At 38.7% G+C, this 24,313-nt stretch overlaps 1 protein-coding gene and 1 long non-coding RNA gene across 5 annotated transcripts in view; one reads left to right on the forward strand and one right to left on the reverse strand.

Annotated features, from left to right (window-relative positions):
• Nucleotides 1-24,313, reverse strand: part of ST18 (suppression of tumorigenicity 18, zinc finger) — a 325,337-nt gene that overhangs the window by 31,883 nt on the left and 269,141 nt on the right. For all 4 annotated transcript variants that reach the window (XM_011994467.1, XM_011994468.1, XM_011994469.1 and 1 more), the window contains 7 exons: nucleotides 18,777-19,022; nucleotides 11,914-12,029; nucleotides 6,358-6,420; nucleotides 5,519-5,587; nucleotides 2,185-2,247; nucleotides 2,003-2,083; nucleotides 887-1,108 (listed from right to left, as the gene is read on the reverse strand). In XM_011994467.1, coding sequence (XP_011849857.1) covers nucleotides 887-1,108; nucleotides 2,003-2,083; nucleotides 2,185-2,247; nucleotides 5,519-5,587; nucleotides 6,358-6,420; nucleotides 11,914-12,029; nucleotides 18,777-19,022 — 860 coding nt within the window. The remainder of the gene's footprint in view (nucleotides 1-886; nucleotides 1,109-2,002; nucleotides 2,084-2,184; nucleotides 2,248-5,518; nucleotides 5,588-6,357; nucleotides 6,421-11,913; nucleotides 12,030-18,776; nucleotides 19,023-24,313) is intronic.
• On the forward strand, nucleotides 19,872-23,924 carry LOC105549819. Its single transcript, XR_001007623.1, has 2 exons — nucleotides 19,872-20,012; nucleotides 23,456-23,924. It is a non-coding gene; the product is annotated as an uncharacterized LOC105549819 (long non-coding RNA).

Genomic DNA, 24,313 nt, shown 5'->3' on the forward strand with positions numbered 1-24,313 from the left:
ATACCTTCAAACAAGCAATTCCTGGAAGGCTTTATTTTCTGATATCATCCATATAAATCTTTAGAACTGAGCAAAATCTCAAAAAGCCCCAATTTTGCTCAATGTTTACACTGCTCATATACAAAACATCAATAGTTTCCTAAAGCTTCATTGGATTTTAAACCAGCATCATGTACAGTGACCCAAAAGATGAGACAAGACCCCACTGGAGGCAGAAGTATGTAGGGAAGCTTCTAATCTTTTCCTTTAGGTGGAATGTGAACCAAAAAGCTGGACAAAGATCACTATTGCCCAACAAAGGGCTTGGTTGAATGCGTGAACCTCGGTGGTAAAGGAATGCAGTCACTGGGAACTATAAAAGGGTTTCCAGATCTCCTGTATCCTGCTGCTCACTTTGCAGTCACTGTGTCATTTTCTTTCTGGCTGCTGCGGATGAGTCACACCCTCCCAGTAGCAAAGTAACTACAATTTTGGCCCCAAATTGAGCCAGTCCATAAGACAGAGGGAATTCTATAAATATGTAAAGTGAAAGTTTGCAATTACATAACATAATAGAAGAGATATCACCACTTGGAACTGAAGTAAACCATTAAATGACTGAACCGTTAAGAAATAGCAGCCTAAGCAATATTTTAGAATACAAATAAGACCAACTCTACATTTTCTAGAGCACTTGAAAACTGTGTAGTAATTTTAAGAAATAGAGAAAATAACATTTTTCATTCTTCATGCTCATCCAATATCTATATAACAAAACTTCATGTTATGATATCTCAACTGTTACAGTGAACAATCTTTAGGGGGTTGTTCACAACCCTCTCCCCAAGGCAGCCTAGGTGACAACCGATCACAACACTACAACAAAAAGACAGAAAACTCATGTTACCTTCGGTGGGTGACAAAAACATTATTTACATGGCCCAGCCCATTGCAGCCTGGCAAGGGACAATGTGGTAGCTCTTGCTTGTTCAGTTTCCAGGAGAGGGAGGCTCCATTGAGAGGATTCTCCTTCTGTCTCTTGGCAGCCAGAGGACAACCAGAAGCTGTGCGGTGTGACGTGTATTTACCTGATATGTGACCTTGGCCATCACACCCTATCACAGGACATCTAGAGAGAAAGCAGAGACATTACCAGCCAGGAAGAAGGCAGTGATAGTCCTATGCTCTCCAGAGAACAAGCCATGCAATTATAGAGTTTTAATAAAAGATGCCAACATAACTAGCAAAACAGCATTGCATAAGCAGGCTCTGAGCTACGCGATTTTCATGTATTATCTCACTTAATATTCACTACAATCTACTGGGTAGAGAGTAGTATTATCCCATTTTGCAGATGAGGAATAACGAGGCTTAGAGAGCTCAGGTAACTTGCCGCCCATTTTATAAGAAGTGGAGCCAAGTTCATGCCCACACTTTTTAGGTCTAGAGCCAATCACATAAGGACTATGTTATGTTGCTTCCAAGGACCAAACGTATAACACGTTAACTGCCTTGACAGATGCTACATAGCACATTACTCATAGAATTGGAATTTGGGTTTCTAAATGTTTAAATATTGCATTTAGAACTGTTGTTAAGAAAACAACTTAAACTTCTACGTGTATATCTGCATATATCATCCATGACCTTCCTTAGAGGAAGGAATTCAATTTAGATATAATTTCTCCTTAAGCAAAATTAAAGTTTCAGGGGAAAACTTTAATTCCCTGCCATATTTATTACTGTATAGCACTTCCACAATACCACTTTCCTTTAAAACAATTGAGAAACGTGTGAAACTGTTATTGTTTAAAAAAATCTTTTGCATTATCAAAGAGCTGTGGAAATGTAGCTATAAATTGGAAACTTTTCTCAAACCACCAAATAGTTTGACTCATACTTATACTTAATAGGGTACACCTTCCCTGAAACTCAATCTATGTTCAATTGCATCCCAACCAAGGTCCCTCCCATTTTGCCAACAAGAGACAGCTGACCCCCGTGTCTCAACTGTTGCACTTACTTCAGTTCAGGGTCTTCTTTTTCTTCCTTGGTAGGGGTCATTTTGACACCACCTTTCCTTGCACGAGGGCATCCGGACAAGCTGAAATAGGGACCCAACAAAGAACAAAACAAAATTATGTGATCTCTCTGACTGCTGCCGACAAGTTCATTTCCACATCTCAGAAATAGGATTAATCCTACCTTCTGTGGGAAGCATAATTTCCAGTCACGTGCCCCGAGCCATCGCAGCCTGGGGTTGGACACCTGGAAGGCACAGGAAGAGAGCATGGGCCGAGAAGTTGTAGTGGAGGGAGCGGGGGTCACACCCCAATTATTTAGGTTCTTTGGTAATCACATTAATGTTCCAAGTCTCTGCAGTTCACATGGAAGTAGGCAGGGTCACACAGCCAAACATAACTAAAAACAATGAGCTGCTTTTTGTGTGAGACTGTTTTTGCTTAAATGTAATTATGTTTTGGTTAATAATCAATTTAAATATTTTTTAGGATATATGACTACTGAGCGACAATGGATTAATTGTTATTTATTATACTTTTTTTTTTTAAACCTCATATAGAAGGGACTTGAAAATCAGTCCACAACTTATTGCTGGACTTCTGTCTACGTCATGCAAAGCTCTTACCTTTTATGCAAAAAGAAAACTTTTCCAAATTATTATTATTATTATTGAGATGGAGTCTTGCTCTGTGGCCAGGCTACAGTGCAATGCTGTGATCTTCACTCACCGCAACCTCCAACTCCCAGGTTCAAGTGATTCTCCTGCCTCAGCCTCCCAAGTAGCTGGGATTACAGGCACACGCCACCACACCCAGCTAATTTTTGTATTTTTAGTAGAGACAGGGTTTCACCATGTTGGCCAGGCTGATTTCAAACTCCTGACCTCAGGTGATCTGCCCATCTCGACCTCCCAAAGTGCTGGGATTACAAGCATGAGCCACTATGCCTGGCCTCCAAATGATTTTTATGAATAATTTATTTTCTCTGATATGCTGTGCCACTATGATAATCCATTGATTTCAGATGAACAACAGTGATACTTGTGAACTGCAGAGACTTGGAACATTTATGGGATTACCAAAGAACCTCAATAATTTGCACCTGGTCTGTCCTGCCTCATGGCCCAAGTTAAACAGTCTTTGGGGAAAATCCATCAATAACTACATCAACAATCAACCATTAAATCTGGAATGAGAAAAGTGAAAAACGACAGGGAATCCAATATCTACTAGGAATGCTAGTTAGGAATAGGTTTCAAAATATTCTTAAATATAAAAGTTTACGTAGACTTTCATCTTTTTGCTGTCTTTTTTAGAAAATCCCAAATACAAACAAAAACTAGAGGCCATCACAAAATGTTTGCTTTTCTGAATGCACACTGTGGTTCAGATCAAAAGTTCCATTTGAGAAAAACGATAATCCAAAGAAAAATGTGTTTACTATCCCTTTTCTTCAATTCAATTCCCCTGAACTTTCACAGAATGCATTTATATTCAAGTCTGAGTCAGAAAATAGGGAATAAATGCCTTTTTTTTTTTTTCAAATGTAATATAAAATGAGCACGCATCTCTTCTGGCTAACCAGAGCAACCTACATTGAGTCTTTTATCAACCATTTAAAGACATAATATGTATCCTCCATAATAAGAAAGTTTTACATGCTGGTCTTTCTCTATTAACATGTTTTAGTAAAAAAGTGGTTTTATAGCATATTGATATGGAAATATCTGTGTTGAACAACAGCTTTTGGGCATTCTCCATGAGTATCTAAACAAGAAGTCAATAAAATGTCTCTTGGATTTTTCTTGCATGGAAGAGATTTTCTTGTATGGAAAAAACATATCTATGGAAAAAAACCACAGACATTACTTATTGGAAAGCTGCATAAAATATTAAGTAATGAGTATTGCTATAGGATGTCTAAATTTACATATTTTCAGTGTATTACCCACATTTTTCTAGAAGTTAGTTTTAGAGAAAATATTTAAGAGACCCAATAGCTATAATTAAGATGTGGCAATGTAGAAATGTAGAGCTGATTCGGTAAGATGTTTTGGTACATCTCACTCTTCAGTCTGTTAATTCTTAGTTTCTACTTACTACTTATATTTTAGTCTAGAAAACTGCAAGTCAATAAAATGACTTCTAAAATCCACACTGACAAAGTAAATTGTACTTTACACTGAAAATGAGAAAAGTGGTCAGGCACGGTGGCTCACGTAATCCCAGCAGTTTGAGAGGCTGAGGCAGGCAGATCACCCGGGGTCAAGAGTTTGAGGCCAGCCTGGCCAACATGGTGAAACCCTGTCTCTACTAAAGATACAAAAAGTACTCGGGTGTGGTGGTTGCATGCCTGTCATCCCAGCTACTCAGGAGGCTGAGACAGACAATCTCTTGAACCTGGGAGGCAGAGGTTGCAGTGAGCCGAAGACTGTGCCATTGCACTCCTGCCTGGGTACCTGGGCAACAAGACCAAAACTCCATCTCAAAAAAAAAAAAAAAAAAAAAAAGAAAAGAAAAAAGAAAGAAAATGAGAAAAGTATACTTCATAGTTTCTTTTACTATTTTTGGTACTAAGATTCCAAATTTTCAAGTCTGTCCATTATCACATCTTCTTTCATAAACTTAGTTTTAAAAATTTTTAGATAAAAATATTTTAAACAACTTGAAAAAGTGAAAGACTAACAAAACACTAAAAAAATACTCTTTTATATATTATAATATAATATAATATATTCTAATATAATATAACACATGAAATGTTACATGTGTTTTAGACACCAAACGCTGATGCTGCTACCTACGTATATTGTTTTACCAGTAGATATAACAACACTCACTTTTTCTAACACTTTATTATTTGTAAAAGAAATTAATTAGTTTTGTTTAATCCTATTTCTTTATCTTTTAAAATTTATGCCCTATCATATTTCTAAGGAGGTAAAAGGTTGATTATAAATGTTTATTGTTCTATATGTACTATAATAAGATATGAAAATAAACAAATGTATTAAAAGAAGATGAGCAGGAAAAATGAAATCACTAAGTAAAAGTTAATATATATGTGACTTTGAGATCTTGTAGATGAGGCAGGAATGAGCCCAAACTGTTCTTGGCACCCAAAGTGAAAGGCAGTTGTATGAATCAAAATATTCAGCAGGTTAAGAATTATGCAATTTCCTTAACATTAAATGGCAGGTATGCTTTATGACACCTTCACAGGTCTGATTTAATACATAGATTCTGAAATTTACAGAAAAAAGTATTGTGTTTATTACATCACTCTTTTAAAAAATATTATACAATACAAAGCTCCCAAAGCAAGCAAATTAACTAAATTAAATTACAGTGATTTTGTTTCAGTCATCCCAGCGCTTTAGTGAGAAAGTGCCCTTGCTGTGATCTCAGCAGGCAGGACGTACTGCTTGTTGCTGATCACTTGGGCAATGAATGGGCAATGAACGAGAGGGTCCTACCGTGTGGACGAAGGGTAAGCTGGCCACGCTTCCCGCACTTACTTAAGCTCCTGAGAGTTGGCAGCCATGAGGGATTTTAGAGTCTTATCTGCTAAAGGACATCCAGAAACACTAGAGAGGGATGAGGAAAAAAACACAACACAACACTGACATATACAAATCTGAGTCAAATGGCGTCCTGAGTCGTGAACATACATTAAATTATTGGTGACTGGGGATTGGGAAAAAATATAACTGGCTTTGAATCTGGCTTTTCTTTTCTCACCAGTCTGGGCCGGTGGCACTTCAACTGTTTCTCGTAGACTCAGAGTTTCTGTTTATCAAATGAATAACTTTAGCCCAATGAGACTCCCCAGCTCTAATGCTCAGGATGCAATGATCACCCACACACAGAGTCCGTTCCTGCTGCACAACCAGGTGATGGTGCTTTTCCAAAGGGAAGACAAATCCCATCAATGGAGATAGTAGGTGGAAAGATTAAAGCAGCCCCTTTGCACTGTTTAATCTCTCAAATGCCTCAATTTGTTATTTGCCCAGGATTGAGGGTATTACTTTCCCTGGGGCAAATAGTCTATTTGAGTCACTCTGTTGTATTTATTCCTCATTCCACATGAGTCCTCAAGCCACACAGAACCAAAGCCTGACATGAAGTCAACTTTTCACTCATAACCCGGACTACAGGATCAGAAAACCATTTTGATCAAGAATCATGATTTTTATATCACATAATTTTATTTCTGACAAACCAAATAAACCAAAAACCCAACCAACTCACTCTCCATTTCCTGCTTCAGATAATACACAGCTAGAAAGGGTGAGAATAAGTATTTAAAATAGAACAAGACCATGAAAATCTGACTGCACATGAGGTCATCGGGTACCTGCGATGAGACGCATAGTTTCCTGTCACGTGGCCACTTCCATCACATCCTGGTGTTGGACAGCTGAGTCAATAGAAAATACATCATTAGAGACAAGCGAATTTCACAGGTTAATTTCCTCTGCCCAGTAGATTATGGAGGAGGTAGCTTCTCTGTGCCAGATAAGTTAACACAGTATAGGACATGCAGAAGCTAGTGTATCAAGGATTTATATTATATAAGAACCAGCAGACTACCTAAAAGAAAACTAAAAATCATAGCATGATGAGTTACTTCCTTAGGTATCTGTTTCAACATCACATTCGATTATTTGATTCCACTGATGTGGGAAAGTGATGTCCTAGTGATGTTGTGAGTTAGCAATCAAAGATGTTTCAATTCATTTGAAAAATATATATGTTGCTGGGCGTGGTGGCTCATGCCTATAATCTCAGCACTTTGGGAGGCGGAGGCAGGTGGATCACCTGAGGTCGGGAGTTCGAGACCAGCCTGACCAACATGAAGAAACCCCATCTCTTCTGAAAATACAAAATTAGTCAGGTGCAGTGGCGCATGCCTGTAATCCCAGCTACTAGGAGGCCGAGGCAGGAGAATCGCTTGAACTCATGAGGCGGACACTGTGGTGAGCCGAGATCGCACCACCGCACTCCAGCCTAGGCAACAAGAGTGAAACTCTGTCTAAAAAAAAAAAAAAAAGAAAAAAAGAAAAAGAAAAATACATATGTTACAAAAAATAAATATTAGAAACCCACGCTTTACTATGATACCAGCACCAATTGTATGACATATTCCAGAAAGAAATTTTTGTGAGTTTTTAAGAGCAAGGCAGCCTGGTAACTTTATAAACATTTTAGAAAACACTGAAAACCTTTGACTAAAATGTAAACTGACATTTTAGATGGGAAAGTTGCTGACAGTATGAAACAGGCAAGAAGTTCAGTCTGTAAAGCATTCAAGCAATTTCAACCAGAGCTTGAAGCCAGCAAAGACAATTGCTAATTCACCATTAGCCTAAGAATAGGCTCTCAGGCCATCTGCCAAGAATCTCACTCCATTAAGATCTGTGCCCCTGCATTTCATTTTATCTCAGAACCTGGTCATGTCCTGTCCACCTTATGTGTGTTGTAAAAATAATGTAATCAGCTACTCAGGAAACTGAGAGGCAGGAGGATTGCTTGAGCCCAGGAGTTCGAGGTTTCAGTGAGCCATAACTGTGCCACTGTGCTCCGGCCTGGGTGACAGAGTGAGACCCCGTCTCTAAAATAATAATAATCATGCAAGAAGGTAGTTAGGAAGCAGTTTTCTTCCACAATTAATAGATTCCTTGGTTTCTCAGTCATTTAGTTTCCTCTGACGGTGTTCGAAAGTCACTCATTTGTAATAAGCAGGTGAACCCCAGCCTACTCAGTGTTATTTGCGGTTGTGTCAATAATCAGAGGGGAACATCAACTATGCCAGTCATGCATCTGCTCTTTTTTTTTGACATCCTGCCTAAAGCAAGGCCTTATCCAGATATACAGAATACAGGTTTTAGCTTTTTGAAGGGACATTTTGGGATAGACTAACACTATTCCTGTATTTTCTGAGTTCTCACTTTCTAAGTATTTTTATTCCTGTGATCCACTTTCCAATCATTTTCAGGTATCTAAAGAAACTATAAGAGTTACAGCATTCCCGTCTTTCAAAGGAATGGTTGATTTTCAGGGTCTGATCCAAGCTAAGTCATTCTGTCTCCTTTCCCCGTCCCTTTTCCTGGATGAGATATCAGAAAAATACTGTAAAAGCTATAAATATATGTTAGAAAGTAAAGACAAAAACCAGTTATTAACATTTTGACTGAGTTATCTTGCAAGTGCCATTCACTCACTAAATGTAAAAAAATCTTTTCTGAACATTATACAACTGGAATATTCAGAGAGGTGTTTCAATTGCCTGGGAATTCCCACTTTAGAAATATATCGCCACCTAGTGTTAAAAACAGCATTGCATTTTGTATATATGTATAATTTTTTTTTTTTTTTTTTTTTTTTTTTTTTTTTTTTTTGAGATGGAGTCTCGCTTTGTCACCCAAGCTGGAGTACAGGGGCTCAATCTTGGCTCGCTGCAACCTTTGCCTCCTGGGCTCAAGCGATTCTCCCACCTCAGCCTCCTGAGTAGCTGGGATTACAGGCATGTACCGCCACGTCCGACTTATTTTTGTGTTTTTAGTAGAGATGGGGTTTCACCATGCTGGCCAGGCTGGTCTCGAACTCCTGACCTCAGGAGATCCACCTGCTTCGGCATCCCAAAGTGCTGGAATTACAGGCGTGAGCCTCCACGCCTGGCCTATTTTATATTTTTAAGTTACTCCCATTAATATTGCCAGGAGAAGCCAAGAAGTGCCAGCGGTTTTTAAACATCAGCTATAAATTACCTATAAAATATAATAATAAAATATGCATTTAATTAGCTGATAATTTATTTTTAAGTTTGGTGGTATTAAAAGTTCAAGAAATGATGAAAGAACTGGAGACAACGTTATACAGGGAAAAGTTGCAGTTTAGAATTTTGATAGCTAGACTAAATTCCAAATCTAGAGTGAAATATCTTACATAATGACATGTGCCAATATTAGTTGGGTGATGTATTTTGGGAAAGTTTCCAGATGAAAATATAAAAATTGGAAGAAAGAAACTAGCTAGTTTTCTCAATAAGTGGCACTGAAACCATAAGGAAATTCTAAGATAAATAGTGACATCCAAAAAGTCCTAATCCAAACAAAGTTTTTGGTAAGTAATCAAGGTACTGTTAGAAACACAAAGCATAATATAATAAGGACAGGGTGACATGGAATGTAGTATGACTTTTACAAAACAAATATACCAATGCAGATACATGCAAATAAGTGATAGCCATTAAAGCACTCACCCTGTCTAAAATGCATGAATTAGGCTGGGCACAGTGGCTCACGCCTGGAATTCAGCATTTTGGGAGGCCATGGTGAGTGGATCACCTGAGGTCAGGAGTTCGAGACCAGCCTGGCCAACATGGCGAAACCCTGTCTCTACTAAAAATACAAAAATTAGCTGGGTGTGGTGGTGGGCCCCTGTAATCCCAGCTACCCGGGAGGCTGAGGCAGGAGATTGAACCTGGGAGGTGGAGCTTGCAGTGAGCCGAGAACATACCACTGAACTCCAGCCTGGGCAACAGAGCAAGATTCTGGCTCAAAATAAATAAATAAAATAAAATAAAATGGATGAACTATGAGGCCTCTGAGAGAGTAATTTCTTAAGAATTTTTGGAATGATTATATTCAAAAAGTCATTCAAAATCTTTTTGAAATCCTTCCTCTTTTATATTTACCTTCACACCATGGAGAATTACCCTTTGCAAAATAATCATGCTTCATTTTTCTGACCCAAAATGGTATTGCAGGTTAATTTTCAATCTTTTATACTACATTTAGTTTGGGATGACTTTTATCAATTTCCAACAATCTACCTTTGAAGGATAAAAATTTGCCATTTTTGAAGATATTAAAAATAACACATGGAAAAAAATACACACAAAGATGAAAAGTTTCTAACAGCAGGTCCACGTGGGAAAAGGTGTCTGGCTGGCCTACGTGGCTTCTAAGAAATTTCTAAAAAGTTAGAAGTGACTTCTAAGGTCTCAAGTCACTGAACCTGAAACCGTGTTCAATCCGATTTAAGTTCCAGCATGTTTGGAACCATCCGTTACCATCAACTACCAAGCCCCAGGCAGACATCAAGTTTATAAGGGAGCATGCTATTTCAGCCAGTAATGTTTGCCTACAAAATCCTTCGAGAATGCAGAGTCAAGCTTATTTTAAAGTCATTCACATGTCAACAGGGCAATCCGATGACAGACTTGGAATAATTTTTACTGAACACCTACTATGTGCAAGGCCCTGTCGTTGGCACCTGCATTTGAAATGTATTGCCTGCTCCCAAGTCACTGTCCATGTAGGTGGGTAAATAAGAGGTTGCACAGTGCATATCATGCACCAATGGTGTGAACAAGGTAGAGAAGAGGAAATAAGGGGAAATAAGAGGTTGCACAATAGATATTAGGAACCAATGATGCGGACAAGGTAGAGAGCAAAGACAGAGGAGAGAAGACCCCCAGCACCCACTTCGTGCCCTCTGAGGCTTTGTTCTTGGTGAGGGAGGCAGAAAATAGAGGGGAGGGAAGTGAAGAAAAGATCTGGGAATGGGAGCATCAGGGCTGGGGGTGGGGAAGCACAGTAGCTTGAAGGCCTCTCACATAAGTGATGTTTGAGAGAAGAGCTGTGCTGAGGGAGGAGAGGATGTGGGCCCTGCAGAGGCCTTGGGGACAGCATTCTGGGCAGAGGGAACAGCAGGCCTAAGGCCCTGCCTAATTCCTGGAGTGCTTAGGGGAAGCAAGAAGCACAAAGCGGGAGGCTGGGGGAGGGGAGCACTCACTGCTCCTGTGGGGTGGTGGGTGGACATGTGGAGGTCACAGCACGGTGGCAGCCAAGGAGTCCTCAGCAAGAGTGAGTGCAGATAGCAGGAAGGAAGGGTTCCAGGATGGAGCTTAGAGGCACCCTACTCTTTAGATGGCTACACATGAGTCTAGAAGGGCTAGCAGTGAGATGAGGGAAGAGTCCAGAGGTGAGGCATCCTAGAGGCCAAGTGTAGACAATGGATTGTGCAGGAGGGAGATCAGTTCTGTGGCATCCTGCTGCCTGTCAAGTAGGAACAGGAGGCTCCAGGACCAAGATCCTGACAGGGGAAGGGGATGCTGAGGGAAGGAAGGTCCTTGGAGAGCTGTCTGGGAAAGATTCAGGAGGGAAACTGCATCACACAGTAGCAACAACTTTCTGGATATGTTCAGCTGGAAAAGGAAGGGGACATAGAGAGTCCAGGTGGAAGCTGGGTCAGGAGAGGTTTTTACAGTTTTTTTTCTTTGAAAAGTTTAAACATATTTTTGATGAGGGATATAGAAGAGAGGGTACAGGCCTGTCCTAAGTGGACGCGTTACTCCTTGCTGTAAACTCTCATTAACTGACAGCTTTAAATAGATTTACATATGAGTAGATTTGATTAATATTTAATGATACATGGGAAACAGGTTCCTACATTTCATTCACTCATTCACCCACTAGTACATAACTCGTACTTACTGCCTTCGGGTACCCTGCCCTTTAAACTCTTCTGGGCCTCAGAACCCCTTTGAAAATGTGATGAAAACCAGTAACTCCCTTGCTCAAATAACTATTTACATCAAGCGTCAGAAGGTTGGTAGAGTCTTCGAAGTCAACCCTTAGATCTGCGGGTCAATGGTTATCAGGTTAAGAAGCACTCTAATTGTGTTATCTTAGTTTGTTTTTTAATCAAGAGGTTTTTAATTCTGTTAGCATATGACCACGTACACCCTCTTAGCTCAGGTGAGGTGCATGTCTAACGTTTAATTGCTGACTGGTAGAAATCACCCTAACGTCAACTGTATAAGCCAGGATATTGTAACTCTTAAGTCATGAACTTGAATCTTCGTTCCAGAATCTTCGAGGGCATGGCACTGGGCACTACTTACGTGATTAGTTCCTTTTTGAGATCTCTTGCATGAAGCTTGGGTTTAGGGCTTGGTATAGAGGCCTCTCCAGGAAACTTTTTTTCCTCTAAATTTTCTAGAGAGCTCACTGGGTCTTTCTGGAAAAGAAACAAACAAACAAAAACAAACACAGAAGTCATTAGGGAACCCTGGAAAGACAACTAGATTTAAAATCACTGGGGCCAGGATTGAGTTTTGGCTTTGGATTTGGACTTGGACTTGGACTTGGCCGAAATACCTTAGAGGATTTGTATAAGAAATAAATAAGATAGGCCAGGCAACATGGCTGATGCCTGTAATCCTCGGTCTTTGGGAGGCCGAGGCAGGGGGATCACAAGGTCAAGAGATCGAGACCATTCTGGCTAACATGGTGAAACTCCATCTCTACTAAAAATACAAAAATTTGCTGGACATGGTGGTGCGTGCCTGTAGTCCCAGCTACTCAGGAGGCTGAGGCAGGAGAATCACTTGAACCCGGGAGGCAGGGGTTACAGTGAGCCGAGATGGTGCCATTGCACTCCAGCCTGGTGACAGAGCAAGACTCCATCTCAAAAAAAAAAAAAAGAAAGAAAAGAAATAAATGAGATAATAATAATATGTCCTGGTTGTAACAGATCTTTATCCTAAGTGAAGAATGAAAAAGTGGAATTGATACGGAACACCTTTCAAAAGTTCTCATTTTGGCAAATGTGATTCCAGAGGTAGGTATTTCTTGAGCCATGTAATTAGTATTTTAGTATGTTTCAAGGTTTCTTGTATTAGAAATGCTCCCTAGAGAGCACAGGAATTGTTTATATATCCAGCAGTCATAACAGCAGCAAAGCCAAAGAAATATTGCAAAAATGAATCACACAAACTTTTAAACAGAAAAGGGGGAAGTTTTGGTTAACTGAATGCCCTTTTTAATGTACAAATAATTAAGATCTAAATTATTCGTTTAAATATGTAATAACTGAGGCTACAGTATTTAGGCATTTAATCTGATCTTTCTGGATAATTCCTTTTACTTTTGTATTACTTCCCGTTTTTCTGAAATTACTTATTTTGCTAAATTGGTATCCTGTCACTTTCCTTTCTGGATGGAATGTCTTATTGGATGTTCCTAATTTTCATGCTCTTCTCTTAAGTTTAATACCGACCTTGATTTCATAAAGAAGACTCACTAATCCTTTCAAAGAGTTTATTTACCAAGTGATGTATTATTTCACAGATAACAAATGATGGTTTTTCTCGATCACATAATTAGCTTACTTTCATCATTAATCTTGTATTCAGTAAATACAATAATTTCTGGATTTAATATTAAAATCAGATGAACTAATATAAAAAAACTGTCTTCTAAATCTCAAAAGTACTGATATATTTAAGGTAAGTAAACTATTTTGAATTGTTCAAAATAAATATTTTTAAATTAAATGAATATAAAAATACTATAGCAAAATATAATTTTAGTAATTCTGAGTCCACATTCAAAAGCAATGAGAAAAAAAAAACAAAATTCCTGGATTTTCCCAACCAAAGAAAAATTCTAAATACAGATCTTAGTCATCAAGGCAAATGTAATTTTTTTCATTAATTACTTGGATAACAATTCGATCAATTATTTTACGTAAGAGCACATAGTAGTAAATACATCGGTACACAGTCTCAAGTGACATTGTCTTCAGATTACATTAATGAAACCTGATTTAGGACAATTTATCAATATTATTGATGGTGTTAAGTGTTTCATTTGTTTTACTGGTAAATGTTTGAAAATAGAAGCCGATAAAAATACACAATTTAAAAATAAAGAGAAATGTGTGCTTGATCATAATTCCACACTAGGATGCAAAGAGAGGTGCTAGTTTAATGCTGCCTCCATGGGATCTACAGCAAAATAGATGATTAGCGCTTATCCTTTTAAAGTGTTATGCTGTAAATGGCTAAAATGAAAAAAATTCCAAATTTTAAGGCCTTAAACCTGATAATTCCACCATCCACTTTATTTAGTCCTATCTGGATTTGGCCTGAGTAGTATTTTCCACTATAATTTAAAAATGTCTTGGCTTTTTGAAAGTAGATACAAATGCTAAATCCAATATTGTCTCAACGTGGAACAGCCTTCGTTTTTCTGTTTAGATGCTGATTTTTTTTTTTAATGAAAATGGCATAAAGTAAAAAGAGCCATTTTATTACTTATGGCAAAGTTATGAACAAAGTCTCTCCAATAAGACCTGTATATTTACAGATGATTACAAGTTTCTAGCTGTTGTTTTAGGCCTGAATCTATAATTATGGAAGGCAAGAGAATGGGGAATTTTGAAAGAAATAATCAATTATGAAAGTTTATTATTTTACTAAATAATATAAACATAAAACTTGCAGGATATATGTTATTTATTTTGGTGTAGTAATATGTGGTAATGTTTCAACAGGATAATTTTATTGCATATGACCTTTTAAATATTTTGTAACTTTAACACATAGACTCATATGCATACAATTGTTTTATGAAATATTTGTCTTTTCCCTTTTTCTTTGCTCAACATTCTACCATTAGAAACCTGCAGAGAGTATATGTATTAAAATCCAGGTGGCTGTCACTAAAAGAATTAGTTTTGTTATGGAGGCATTTTATATTGAATGAATTCCTAAACGGCAGCCAGTGTAAATCAATAGCATTTGTAAAAATCTTTTTCCAAAATTTAAAGTATAATTTTGAAAATAATAATTTTATTTTGTGGTTGTGTAAAAGAGGATGTGGTATATATGTGTGTGTTTAGACAGTACATGCATGCAATGAAATTCCTTTAACGTACAGATGGAAGTTTATATTGATTTCAGTAAAGACCAGGACATAATGGTAACATGAATAACAGATAATAGCATCTGGCACTCTTAACATTTTAAGCCCTGAAATCTTTGGAGAACTGACAGTTGAATCAAAGTGACAGCCCTAGTTATTTCTCAACACTTTCCTTTCGAGATATTTTGAGTTTTTTCCAAATTCAGGAATTTTTTTTAGGGGGCATCTGGACAGGCTATTTCACTGAGAGAGACAGACAATATTTTCTGAAAATTACCACCAAAATTAAGCAACTGTTGTGCATATGAACTAGATAACAATGAATTAGAAATAATCACTCAATTTCTGGTTGTGTATGTGTCTTATGCGGTGGGGAAGAGGAAAGTGGAAAAGGGAAAGACGTGGGTGGGAGCAGGGACATACCACATTCCAGTCTCCAAATGTGAACAATAGATTGTCTGGAACACACGTAGCTATTCCAGGGAAGCTCACTGGAAAGTGACAAAATAGGACCAGGCCTGGAACTGGTTTTTGTAGTCACATCGTGTGTACTTGCCTGGGTCACACGAGTTCCAGTCCTGCACCCGCAGAAACACATTAGACAACTGTTGCTGCCAACACACCTTGCCACCTGCCATTTCTTCATTCTTCTCTTTTGTCTGTACTATTAAATTTTTCTCAATGTTCCCTAAGCAGTCTCCAGTTTTTGGTGATTTTTTTTTTCTTTTCCTTTTCCTCATTTACCTTTTTCTCTTTTTTTTATTTGTTGTAGGGAATTCTAGGCCTATGACTTAATTTCATATGACCAGGAGCAACAACTTTAGCTCCCTAGGGTTCAAATTTCTCCTCTAAAAAATTTGATAATCATCCTGCTTTTCAGGATTATTGGGATAATGAGATATTGTATATAAAGGTTCCCTATCTTTATTTTATTGTACGTGGTATCCCTCTGATAGCTTCTCAATGAGCACATTTAATACAATCTAATTTTTCAGAATAATACCTACCAAACATTACATTTTTCATTTTCAAGATTCAGAACAGGATGTGAAAAGTACTGTTAGTAGGTTACCTTGGCACAGATGAGGGAACAGAGAACAAGGGTGAGAAACCATATCAGGAGTTAGAGTGATTCAGAAGTACTTTTATGTGTGTGTCTCCACCAGCCTTAGCATCCCCAAGCAATGAATCACCCTGTTCAGATAGCTGGGACAAAAAGCATTTAGCTTAGACAAATATTCTGTCAGCTCAAACCTAGGGCAAGCACATTGAGTCCAAGAGCTCACTTAGCATCTCCAAAGTCCTCCCTGATACTCTTAGTGACACTGAATTCCGACATAGCTTCTAAATTCCAGATGTCACAATACTTAGGTTGAAAACTGTAGCAGTCCAAGCCTGTGTTGTCAGACCTGGAGTAAGTAAGCCATTCTGTAAAGAGCATAAATCCACTCTAAAGAATCCCATTTTGTGTGTGTGAATTTGCTGGGAAATGAAATACTGTCCCAGATATATACGCATGAGATAAAAACATACTCAAGTTGAATCTATAAAGCTACAAAGATAAATCCAGATGATTTTTTGAAATTAAGCAAAAGCAGGATTAAAAAGTAACGTAAAATATTTCTTACGAAATCTCATTTTCTGGCATTCTAGGTGATAAGAACTGTGGCTAAGGAGGTGATAGGAATGGGTCTCTGAGAACATGAAGAGTGCAATGTTGACATCGTTGCTGAGGGCACAAAAGTATAATCATTGTCAAACAATGCAAGACACCCTAGATGAAGATGAGAACCTACTTGAGGCAAATGTGTTTTGTTACTACCCAGGATTGGATGCTTATGCCTGACACTTTCTGGTGAATGCATTCGCCATAATCACAAGGATGAGTGCAGAAAGCCCAAATGCCACTCTGCACATGGCACTGAGATACTCCCAGAAATGAGAACATGTTGGGATTTTGAACCTGCATGAAGCAGTTATACTTAATTCATGAGACACTGTCCTTCCTGTAACATAAGGACTTCTACTGGACCCACATCCACACATCCTGGGCCAAGGGTCAAGTTTCCCTTTAGGGCTGTAGATGCAATGTGCCATGATCTGAGCAGCAGTGGCCTGGCTGGAGATTAAGCAGTCGTGTGAGTTGAAGGACATTCCCTTACCCAAAGCTAACTCTGCGTCAACAATTTTGATCTCATCACAATTGTGCCTCTTAACCTTCCCACTTCCTAGCTTACTGCTTACTTCCATTTCAGTCAAGATGTGCAGGATACTCGAGGGATGTGAACACTGACAGACTTTTAGATGATACACATAGTCAGAATTAGGTGTAACCTCTGTTCTTTGGCACAAGTCTGAGGTGGCAGTGGGCACAGTGGTCGGGGGAAAGATGCACTCTTGCCAGTTTGTGGTCGTCATTTAAGGGAAATGAGCTTCTTATACTTTGCATGTGTCAGTTTCATGTTCGTTATAGTCAAACATGTATTATTTTAATAAATGATTCTTCTAAAATAGTACTATGATAGATTAATTAAGGCCATCCTTAGATGCTTTGGGTGAATCTTGAAAAGTCAAGCAGAATGAAATGACTAAGGCCAGTATGAGAGAATCGAATCAAAAGCTGCAGTGTGTGAATCCCCTCATCCTTTCATGTGATGGCTTGAGTGGTGGAGACACACAGGCTGCCTCAGATGCTGAGGGCGTCTTCCAGGGGTCCACACCCAGCCACCTGATGCAGTTAGCCATTCCTCCCTCTCCACATTAAGTGCCTGTGCATGTTACTCTGTTTATCAGTATATTTGGTTACAAGTTAGTCTTCTGAGTACACATATGACTGTGGCACACAGGCATAGTAGAAGCGTGTCCTATTCATTGCTGTATATCCAGGTCCCATGTCACTGACTGGACTTGGAGATCTTGGCAAAACTGTGCTGAATGAAAGAAGGAAGAAAGACAGAATGGAAGGAAGGAAGGGAGGGAGGGAGGGAGGGAGGGAGGAAGGGGAGGGGGGAGAGGAGAGGGGGAAGGGAAGGGAAGGGAAGGGAAGGGAAGGGAAGGGAAGGGAAGGGCAAAGGGAAGGAAAAACAGCCCAATCTTGTGATCAAAACTGTGTATGTTGACTTATACTCTGAGATGTTAAGCATGTGCAAAAATCAAATTAGATCTCACCACCCAAAGTCTCTAAACTTCAAAAAGCTGTAAAGGGTGTTGCACACTTCTGCAGAGAATGGCTATTTCAGTTCTTTACACATATCAACTGGCAAGCCTATCAACAACTTCCCTGACAAACAGCTAAATAGGATTACTTACTGTAATAATTAAGGTCACATCTGCAATTACATAGAGTCTAAACAATTGAGAGTTCTGACTATCGGTTCTTTTGAATGACACTGAGTAGTCCATGGCTAATCAGGCCTAGTCAGGTGGCTCAAGCCATAAGGCAAAGGTTAGATGGATTCCTGCACCGTCGCACCATCTGGCTTTCGGGGCCAAAACCACCTCCAAGATAATCAAATACACAAATAGATCTCCTTGACTTTAAGATTAATTTGATTTAGACATCCAACATTTCGATCCAATGCCTCAAACAATGAATCTATACATAGGTATGCTAACACAGTTCCTTCACAAAACCATGGAAAGAAATCTGACATGACTCAGAGATTCTTACTTGACCCTGATTTGATTTCATCTTCAACCCTCTGGTTCAGAGAGAATTAGTAAGCTGGCATTTCAATGTTGAGCAATACATTGCCCCTTACAGCTGTTATATGAAGGGATAGATAATATAATCTCTTGGGCAGGGCACAAAATTTCAGCCTTAATAGGAATAAAATTCACTATAGTGACATTATTTTAGGCAAGTGATAATGAAAGTTGGATTTGTTAATGAATTTCCTCTGGCATTAAAAATCATCACTTTATCAAAATCTAAAGCAAGGTACAAAATTACATATCATCTAAACAGGAATGTGAAACATAATTTAGGAGGGAAGAGCTAGTGATACCCTGCAATCACACTGTCTTCAACTTACTGATTGACATATGGAAACAGTACCTCTTTCTCCTCCTCTGTCTTCCCGTGAGTTTTGCTATAGTTGATAGGAGTGTCCCAGCCCTCTTGGTCACAAAGAGCCTGATAGAATGCCGCATTGACCAGAATGCTGCTTGTTTTGAATGGGGAAGAGGAAGGAGTTGGAATAGAAGTGTTAGAGGAAGTTAGGGGTGCAGCCTTGTCCAGGATTCGATTTTTTTTCATGCTTAAGTCCAATGTGCCATTTTCATCCACTTCTATTTCGGCTCCCTAGTATACAATAGGAAACAGAAACACATGTAAGCAGTTTGCAGTTACAGCCTAGCCATGTGGGGCTTTTAAGGGATCATTTTAAATGTAAGCTTTTATGTAAGTATATCTGCTTTTAAATCTAGCTTTCTGATTTGCATTGGGTAATGTTCAATTCTTAGGCAGACTTTAAGAACAGCCCCATTAGTGAGCTTTGTGTTTCTGGGTTTAAACAAAGTAAGCTTAATGTAAATAAGATGCTCCAAATACTAAATGTATTGGCTAAAATGGTTTTATGGAAAAAAAAATATATATATATATACACACACACACACACGCACATATACACACACATTTACAAGTTTAGCTTTACATCTTCTTTTCTAGTTTACAGAATTATCACTCCCAATTCATCATTTAAAGCATTCACATTTGTGTTTATCAAAAGGCATGTATAACTTTCCAACCCTTCAAATCATAATATTAATCTCACATGAGAAATATGCAAAAATAACCCGCTGGAAGATAATTTTTATTGGAATATTAAACTAATATAAAAGCAACATTTTACCCTAGGCTATTTGAGCCGTAAACGCTTTGCTCAACTGTAGGGGGCAGGGACACGGAGGCAGACAGTGCAAACCACACTTCACCCGGTGGTGATAGAGGGCGTGCTTTGGGTAGCAGCTGACAGCCTGACTGAGGTTGAAGCCCTATAGTGAAAACTTCAGAATACTACAAAAGGGCTTATTTTCTCCACATTTAGTGTGAGACTTAAAACTAAATTCACTGCACAATATTTCTTCTTGAGATACCTTCTACCTTTTGCCATGTGTTATTTCTTGGTTTTGTTTTTCTGTGTCAGGAGGAACAGTACCCCATTCTGTATTTGGTTCAAGCTCCAGCAAACTGCTCACATGCCTCGTATGTTCTGCAAGATTCGCACACTGGGACGGCTCATGTGGTGTCATGAATTGTGAACATTACTTACTATGCAGTCATTCTCCGAAGGTAGGAGGAAGGTGCCTGTCATTTTTCTAAGTGGATCAAATAACACCTTTCTGGTATTTTCTCCATCTTCCATCAATTTAAAATTAACTTCCTGATAATTTGGCTACTCTCTTTTTTTCTTTTGGCTGGCCACTCTTCTTTGAATATTTAGCAAGATCCTTAACTCTTGTGGTAACCAGATACTTCCCAGGGGATTTGTTTTAACTCTTCCCTTTAAACAACCCTCACTCCCAGCCCCTAAACAGGCGCCACTGGTCTGCGTCAGCTGGTCTTGCTGCTTGTGCCTGACTTAGAAAATAAAAGCCCTTCTTTTATTTGCTTGTTTTACCTGCAAAGTTCGTATTTTCAATCTCTCAGCCTATGAGATAGATATGCTTTACTACATTTGTGGGAGGTAAATACACTTCTAATATGCTGTACTAAGATGCTTTGGCCGTATCTTTCTGTCCCTTTTTAGTAAATAGTTTAATCTCTCGTGATAGTTTTAAGCCCCGAATTTGGCAGTACAGCTTATCCGGGATAATAACTTAGTAACCACAACATCTTATGCCATCTGTATAATATCAAATACATTTTTATACCAGCATTAATAAACCTTAGTTACAAAAATCCAAGATATTAACCATATCAGTGCCACGTGTGCTCTCTCTCCACGATCTCACAATGTATTCTGCCAGGAGCGCATCAAAACAATTTTTGGCTTCGTAGCTGACATGTAAATAGCAATGAAACAGAGCTATAGTAATCAAGTTTAATGGCCAACGTAAAGTAAAATGCTAAATATTGTAGTTGCTGACATTTTTCATAAAAAAATAAAAAAAAAAAAACTTGGGTTAAGACTGCACAACCAACATTCACATAAAATTCCAGACCTCTGTGACAGATGGCTTAGGAAAAAGAAGCCATGTGACTGGGCTGCAGAGTTTTATAGTGCAAAACCCATAAATAGTGCAGATTCGATTTCTCTGAAAAATATCAACTCTTCCAAGACAAGATTAATATATATTTTAGTTTTTACAGACAAAAATTCTAAATAGTCCATTAAGACAATGATAGATTCTAGGAGTTGTTACGATTACACATTTTGAGTCAATCGCTCCTCATGTTTAAAAGAGGCGCTTTCCTACATCCTGCGCCCAGCCTGCTGCTCTGAGCACCTGACTTCACTGGGAGAGAGCGGGCGGCTCGCTGGGGAGCAGGGTACAGATGGGCTTTAAGTGAGCGCACAGATGCCTTCAACAATTACACGCAGTACCAGAGAAGGGTCCCTTTCTGCCCATAGATGGGCGATCACACGTTTACAGCATGGGCTTTTATTCAGAGCAGTATCAATGGGCATCACTTCTCTCTGTGCTTGAAACTCCAAATGGCAGCACAAAAGGGAGGGAGGGGCTGGGGGAGCTGTGGCAGATATGCATCTCCCACCCCCTCAAACTTCTAATATTCTGATTTCTTCAAGTGTTATTCTGGATCCTTATTTTAAGTATTTAAATTTAAAGTTCTCTTGGGGGTAGGTATGGGATTACTGCTATTCATGCTCTTTCCGACTGAGAGGGGATATCCCAGGCCATCGATTCCAGCCACTTTTGAGCTACTGATGATACTACCTATGTTTTATTTATTCATTAAGTTATTGAGAAAGCACTTCACATTTTTAAGACACTATATTCTAGGGAAAATAAAATTGGAAAATAGGTTGTTTCTGCCTTCAAGAAACTTATTTTTTATGCATATAGATTTTTAGTGAAGGTAATTTTATAATTTAATGTAAATTATAATTAAACTGAAGGTTGAACTAATTACTCATTGTAATCCTTATCTTTACTACAAAATAAGAAGTGACCTAGATGGCCACTAACAGAGAAATACTTAATAAAAATATGCTACCCCTATTTAATGGCATATTATGTGGTCAGGAAAGTGATAATTATGAACACTGTTTCTACATGGAAAATACTTGTATCACTGACAGCAGAGAACAATGTGGCATTCCTACTATATTTGCAACTAGGGAAAAAAGAGAGAAATGTGTTTTCTGAAAAAGAACCAAAAGGAAAATACAAAAACGATTGTAGGTCTTTGTATATAGAAGGTAGGCTTGTGGCTATTTTCTTCTACTATTTTTCAGGCAAATGATAACATTATATTGTTTTAGCAATTTTAAGTGATCACACATTCAAAGTTTGCGACAAAGTAAAGATAAAATTGGAATTTTACCTTAAATGTTATCTTGTGAAAATTATTAATTTTCTAAACATTGATAAAACAAGAAAGAACTGTTTTCCTGACTTGGCAAGCTGTCTGCTGAATACAGGATGGGTCACCTGCCATCTTTTCCCTGTTGACTTGGCTGAGAGGAAGTGCAAAACTAAGTGTCCTTCTGATTAGGTTTCTGCCATAATTAGCCCCCGGCTTTCATCTAGCAGCTGATGTTTTTTATTCTTGCTTCAAGGTTTTTTGTTGTGGGGGTATCTTTTCCATACTGAAAGCTATGTTAAATATGTTTCCAAAGTAAGCAGGGTATTAACAGTAAACAGATGAAACGAAAATATCTTATTCTTACTAAATGGTAATTATTAAAGCTGTTTAGATTATAAATTTGCAAAATACACTCAATATAAACAGAGGAGAAATGATCGGAGAAGAAATAACTAATATAAGGTATAAAATTTAAATGAAATTTAACACAGCTTCCCCAAGATCTTTGGGACTTGGAATCACAGTCCACGCTGGTTGGCCAGGAGCTTAGCTGCTCTAAGATCTTAAGAAGAGAAGTTAGACAGGCATTAGTTAAAATTTCTGTTCCAATAATTATGGTTGTGCCACTCAGAGAAAGTACTTTAGTATCTCTGTACTACTGTTTTTTCATCTGCAAAATGGGATAATAATATCTGCTTTACAGAAATTCTAGGGGATTAAAAGGGATTAATGTGAGCCACATGCTTACTTATAGTACCTGGCACATAATACGTCTTGCATAAATGACAGCTGATAATCATAATAATTTGACCGAGTTTGTTTTTTCAACTTTTACTTTAGATTCAGGGATTTGGACGAGGTTTCTGAATACCAAAAAAGACATGTCCTTAGGCTACTATACACAGGGCTAAAAAGCCAATTATTAAATAGCTGGTTTCCTTGCACCTGTATCAACCAGTGCCTTGTGATCCCTGACCCAAGACCCTCATAACATTTCACTCAGAATGTGTGGCAAATCTGCCCCACTCTTCAAGTTACCAGAAAAGGCGGCATCAGGGTTCTCACCGCCCAGAGGGTCGCCAGACTTCCTGATACTAGGCGGCAAGAATGGCGATGCCACATCATGTTATTTCTAGGCCTTGTTCAAGCACAAAACAGACTTTGAACTTTAAACATTTCAAGCAAGTGTCAATTTTTTGTTTTCTTTTAAGGCACACTCTGCATATGCCATTTTGTCTAAACAGGTGGGGAAAACACCAAAACAAACAACAGAATGCCTGGCAAGCAGCAGTGATGAGGATAAAGATAGACTGTAAGGCCTGTTCCTACCTCTGGTGATCAGGGTGGGAGGAAGGAAGAAAACGGGGGTGCATCTGCCTGAGGCCTGTACCAGAGGAAGATGCTCAGGAGGCCCAGTAGACCCAGGACTCTCTCCCACCTGTGGCCCTGTGGCAAGACCAAAGGGGAGCTCTTTGGAACTGTGGCCCCTTTGTGTCTTCCAAATCATATTAATTCCAAATTAAAATGAAGGACACTATATGCATCTTACAACCAAGTTCTAGAATCAGGCTGGGTACAGTGGTTCGTGCCTGTAATCCTAGAATTTTGGGAGGCTGAGGCAGGAGAATCTCACTTGAGCCCAGAAGTTGAAAGTTGCAATGAGCTGTGATCACACCACTGCACTCCAGCTTAGGTGACAGAGCAGATCTTCTCTCAAAACAAAAAAAAAAGAAAGAAAAAAAGTTTTAGAATAAAAATAAAGTTGATATTGTGGCCCAGGCCTGTAATCCCAGCACTTTGGGAGGCCGAGACAGGCAGATCACCTGAGGTCAGGAGTTCAAGACCCGCCTGGCCAACATGGTGAAACCCTGTCTGTACTAAAAACATACAAATTAGCCAGGTGTGGTGGCGCAAGCCGGTAGTCCCAGCTACTTGGGAGGCTGAGGCAGGAGAATTGCTTGAACCCGGGAAGCAGAGGTTGCAGTGAGTGAAGATTACACCAATGCACTCCAACCTGGGCGACAGAGTGAGACTCTGTCTCAAAAAAATAATAATAAAAGAAAATTTTAAAAAATTAAGTAAATAAAGCTAATACTTCAGAC

The sequence above is a fragment of the Mandrillus leucophaeus genome, unplaced genomic scaffold, assembly GCF_000951045.1.
Source record: "Mandrillus leucophaeus isolate KB7577 unplaced genomic scaffold, Mleu.le_1.0 Scaffold458, whole genome shotgun sequence".
NCBI lineage: Eukaryota > Metazoa > Chordata > Mammalia > Primates > Cercopithecidae > Mandrillus > Mandrillus leucophaeus.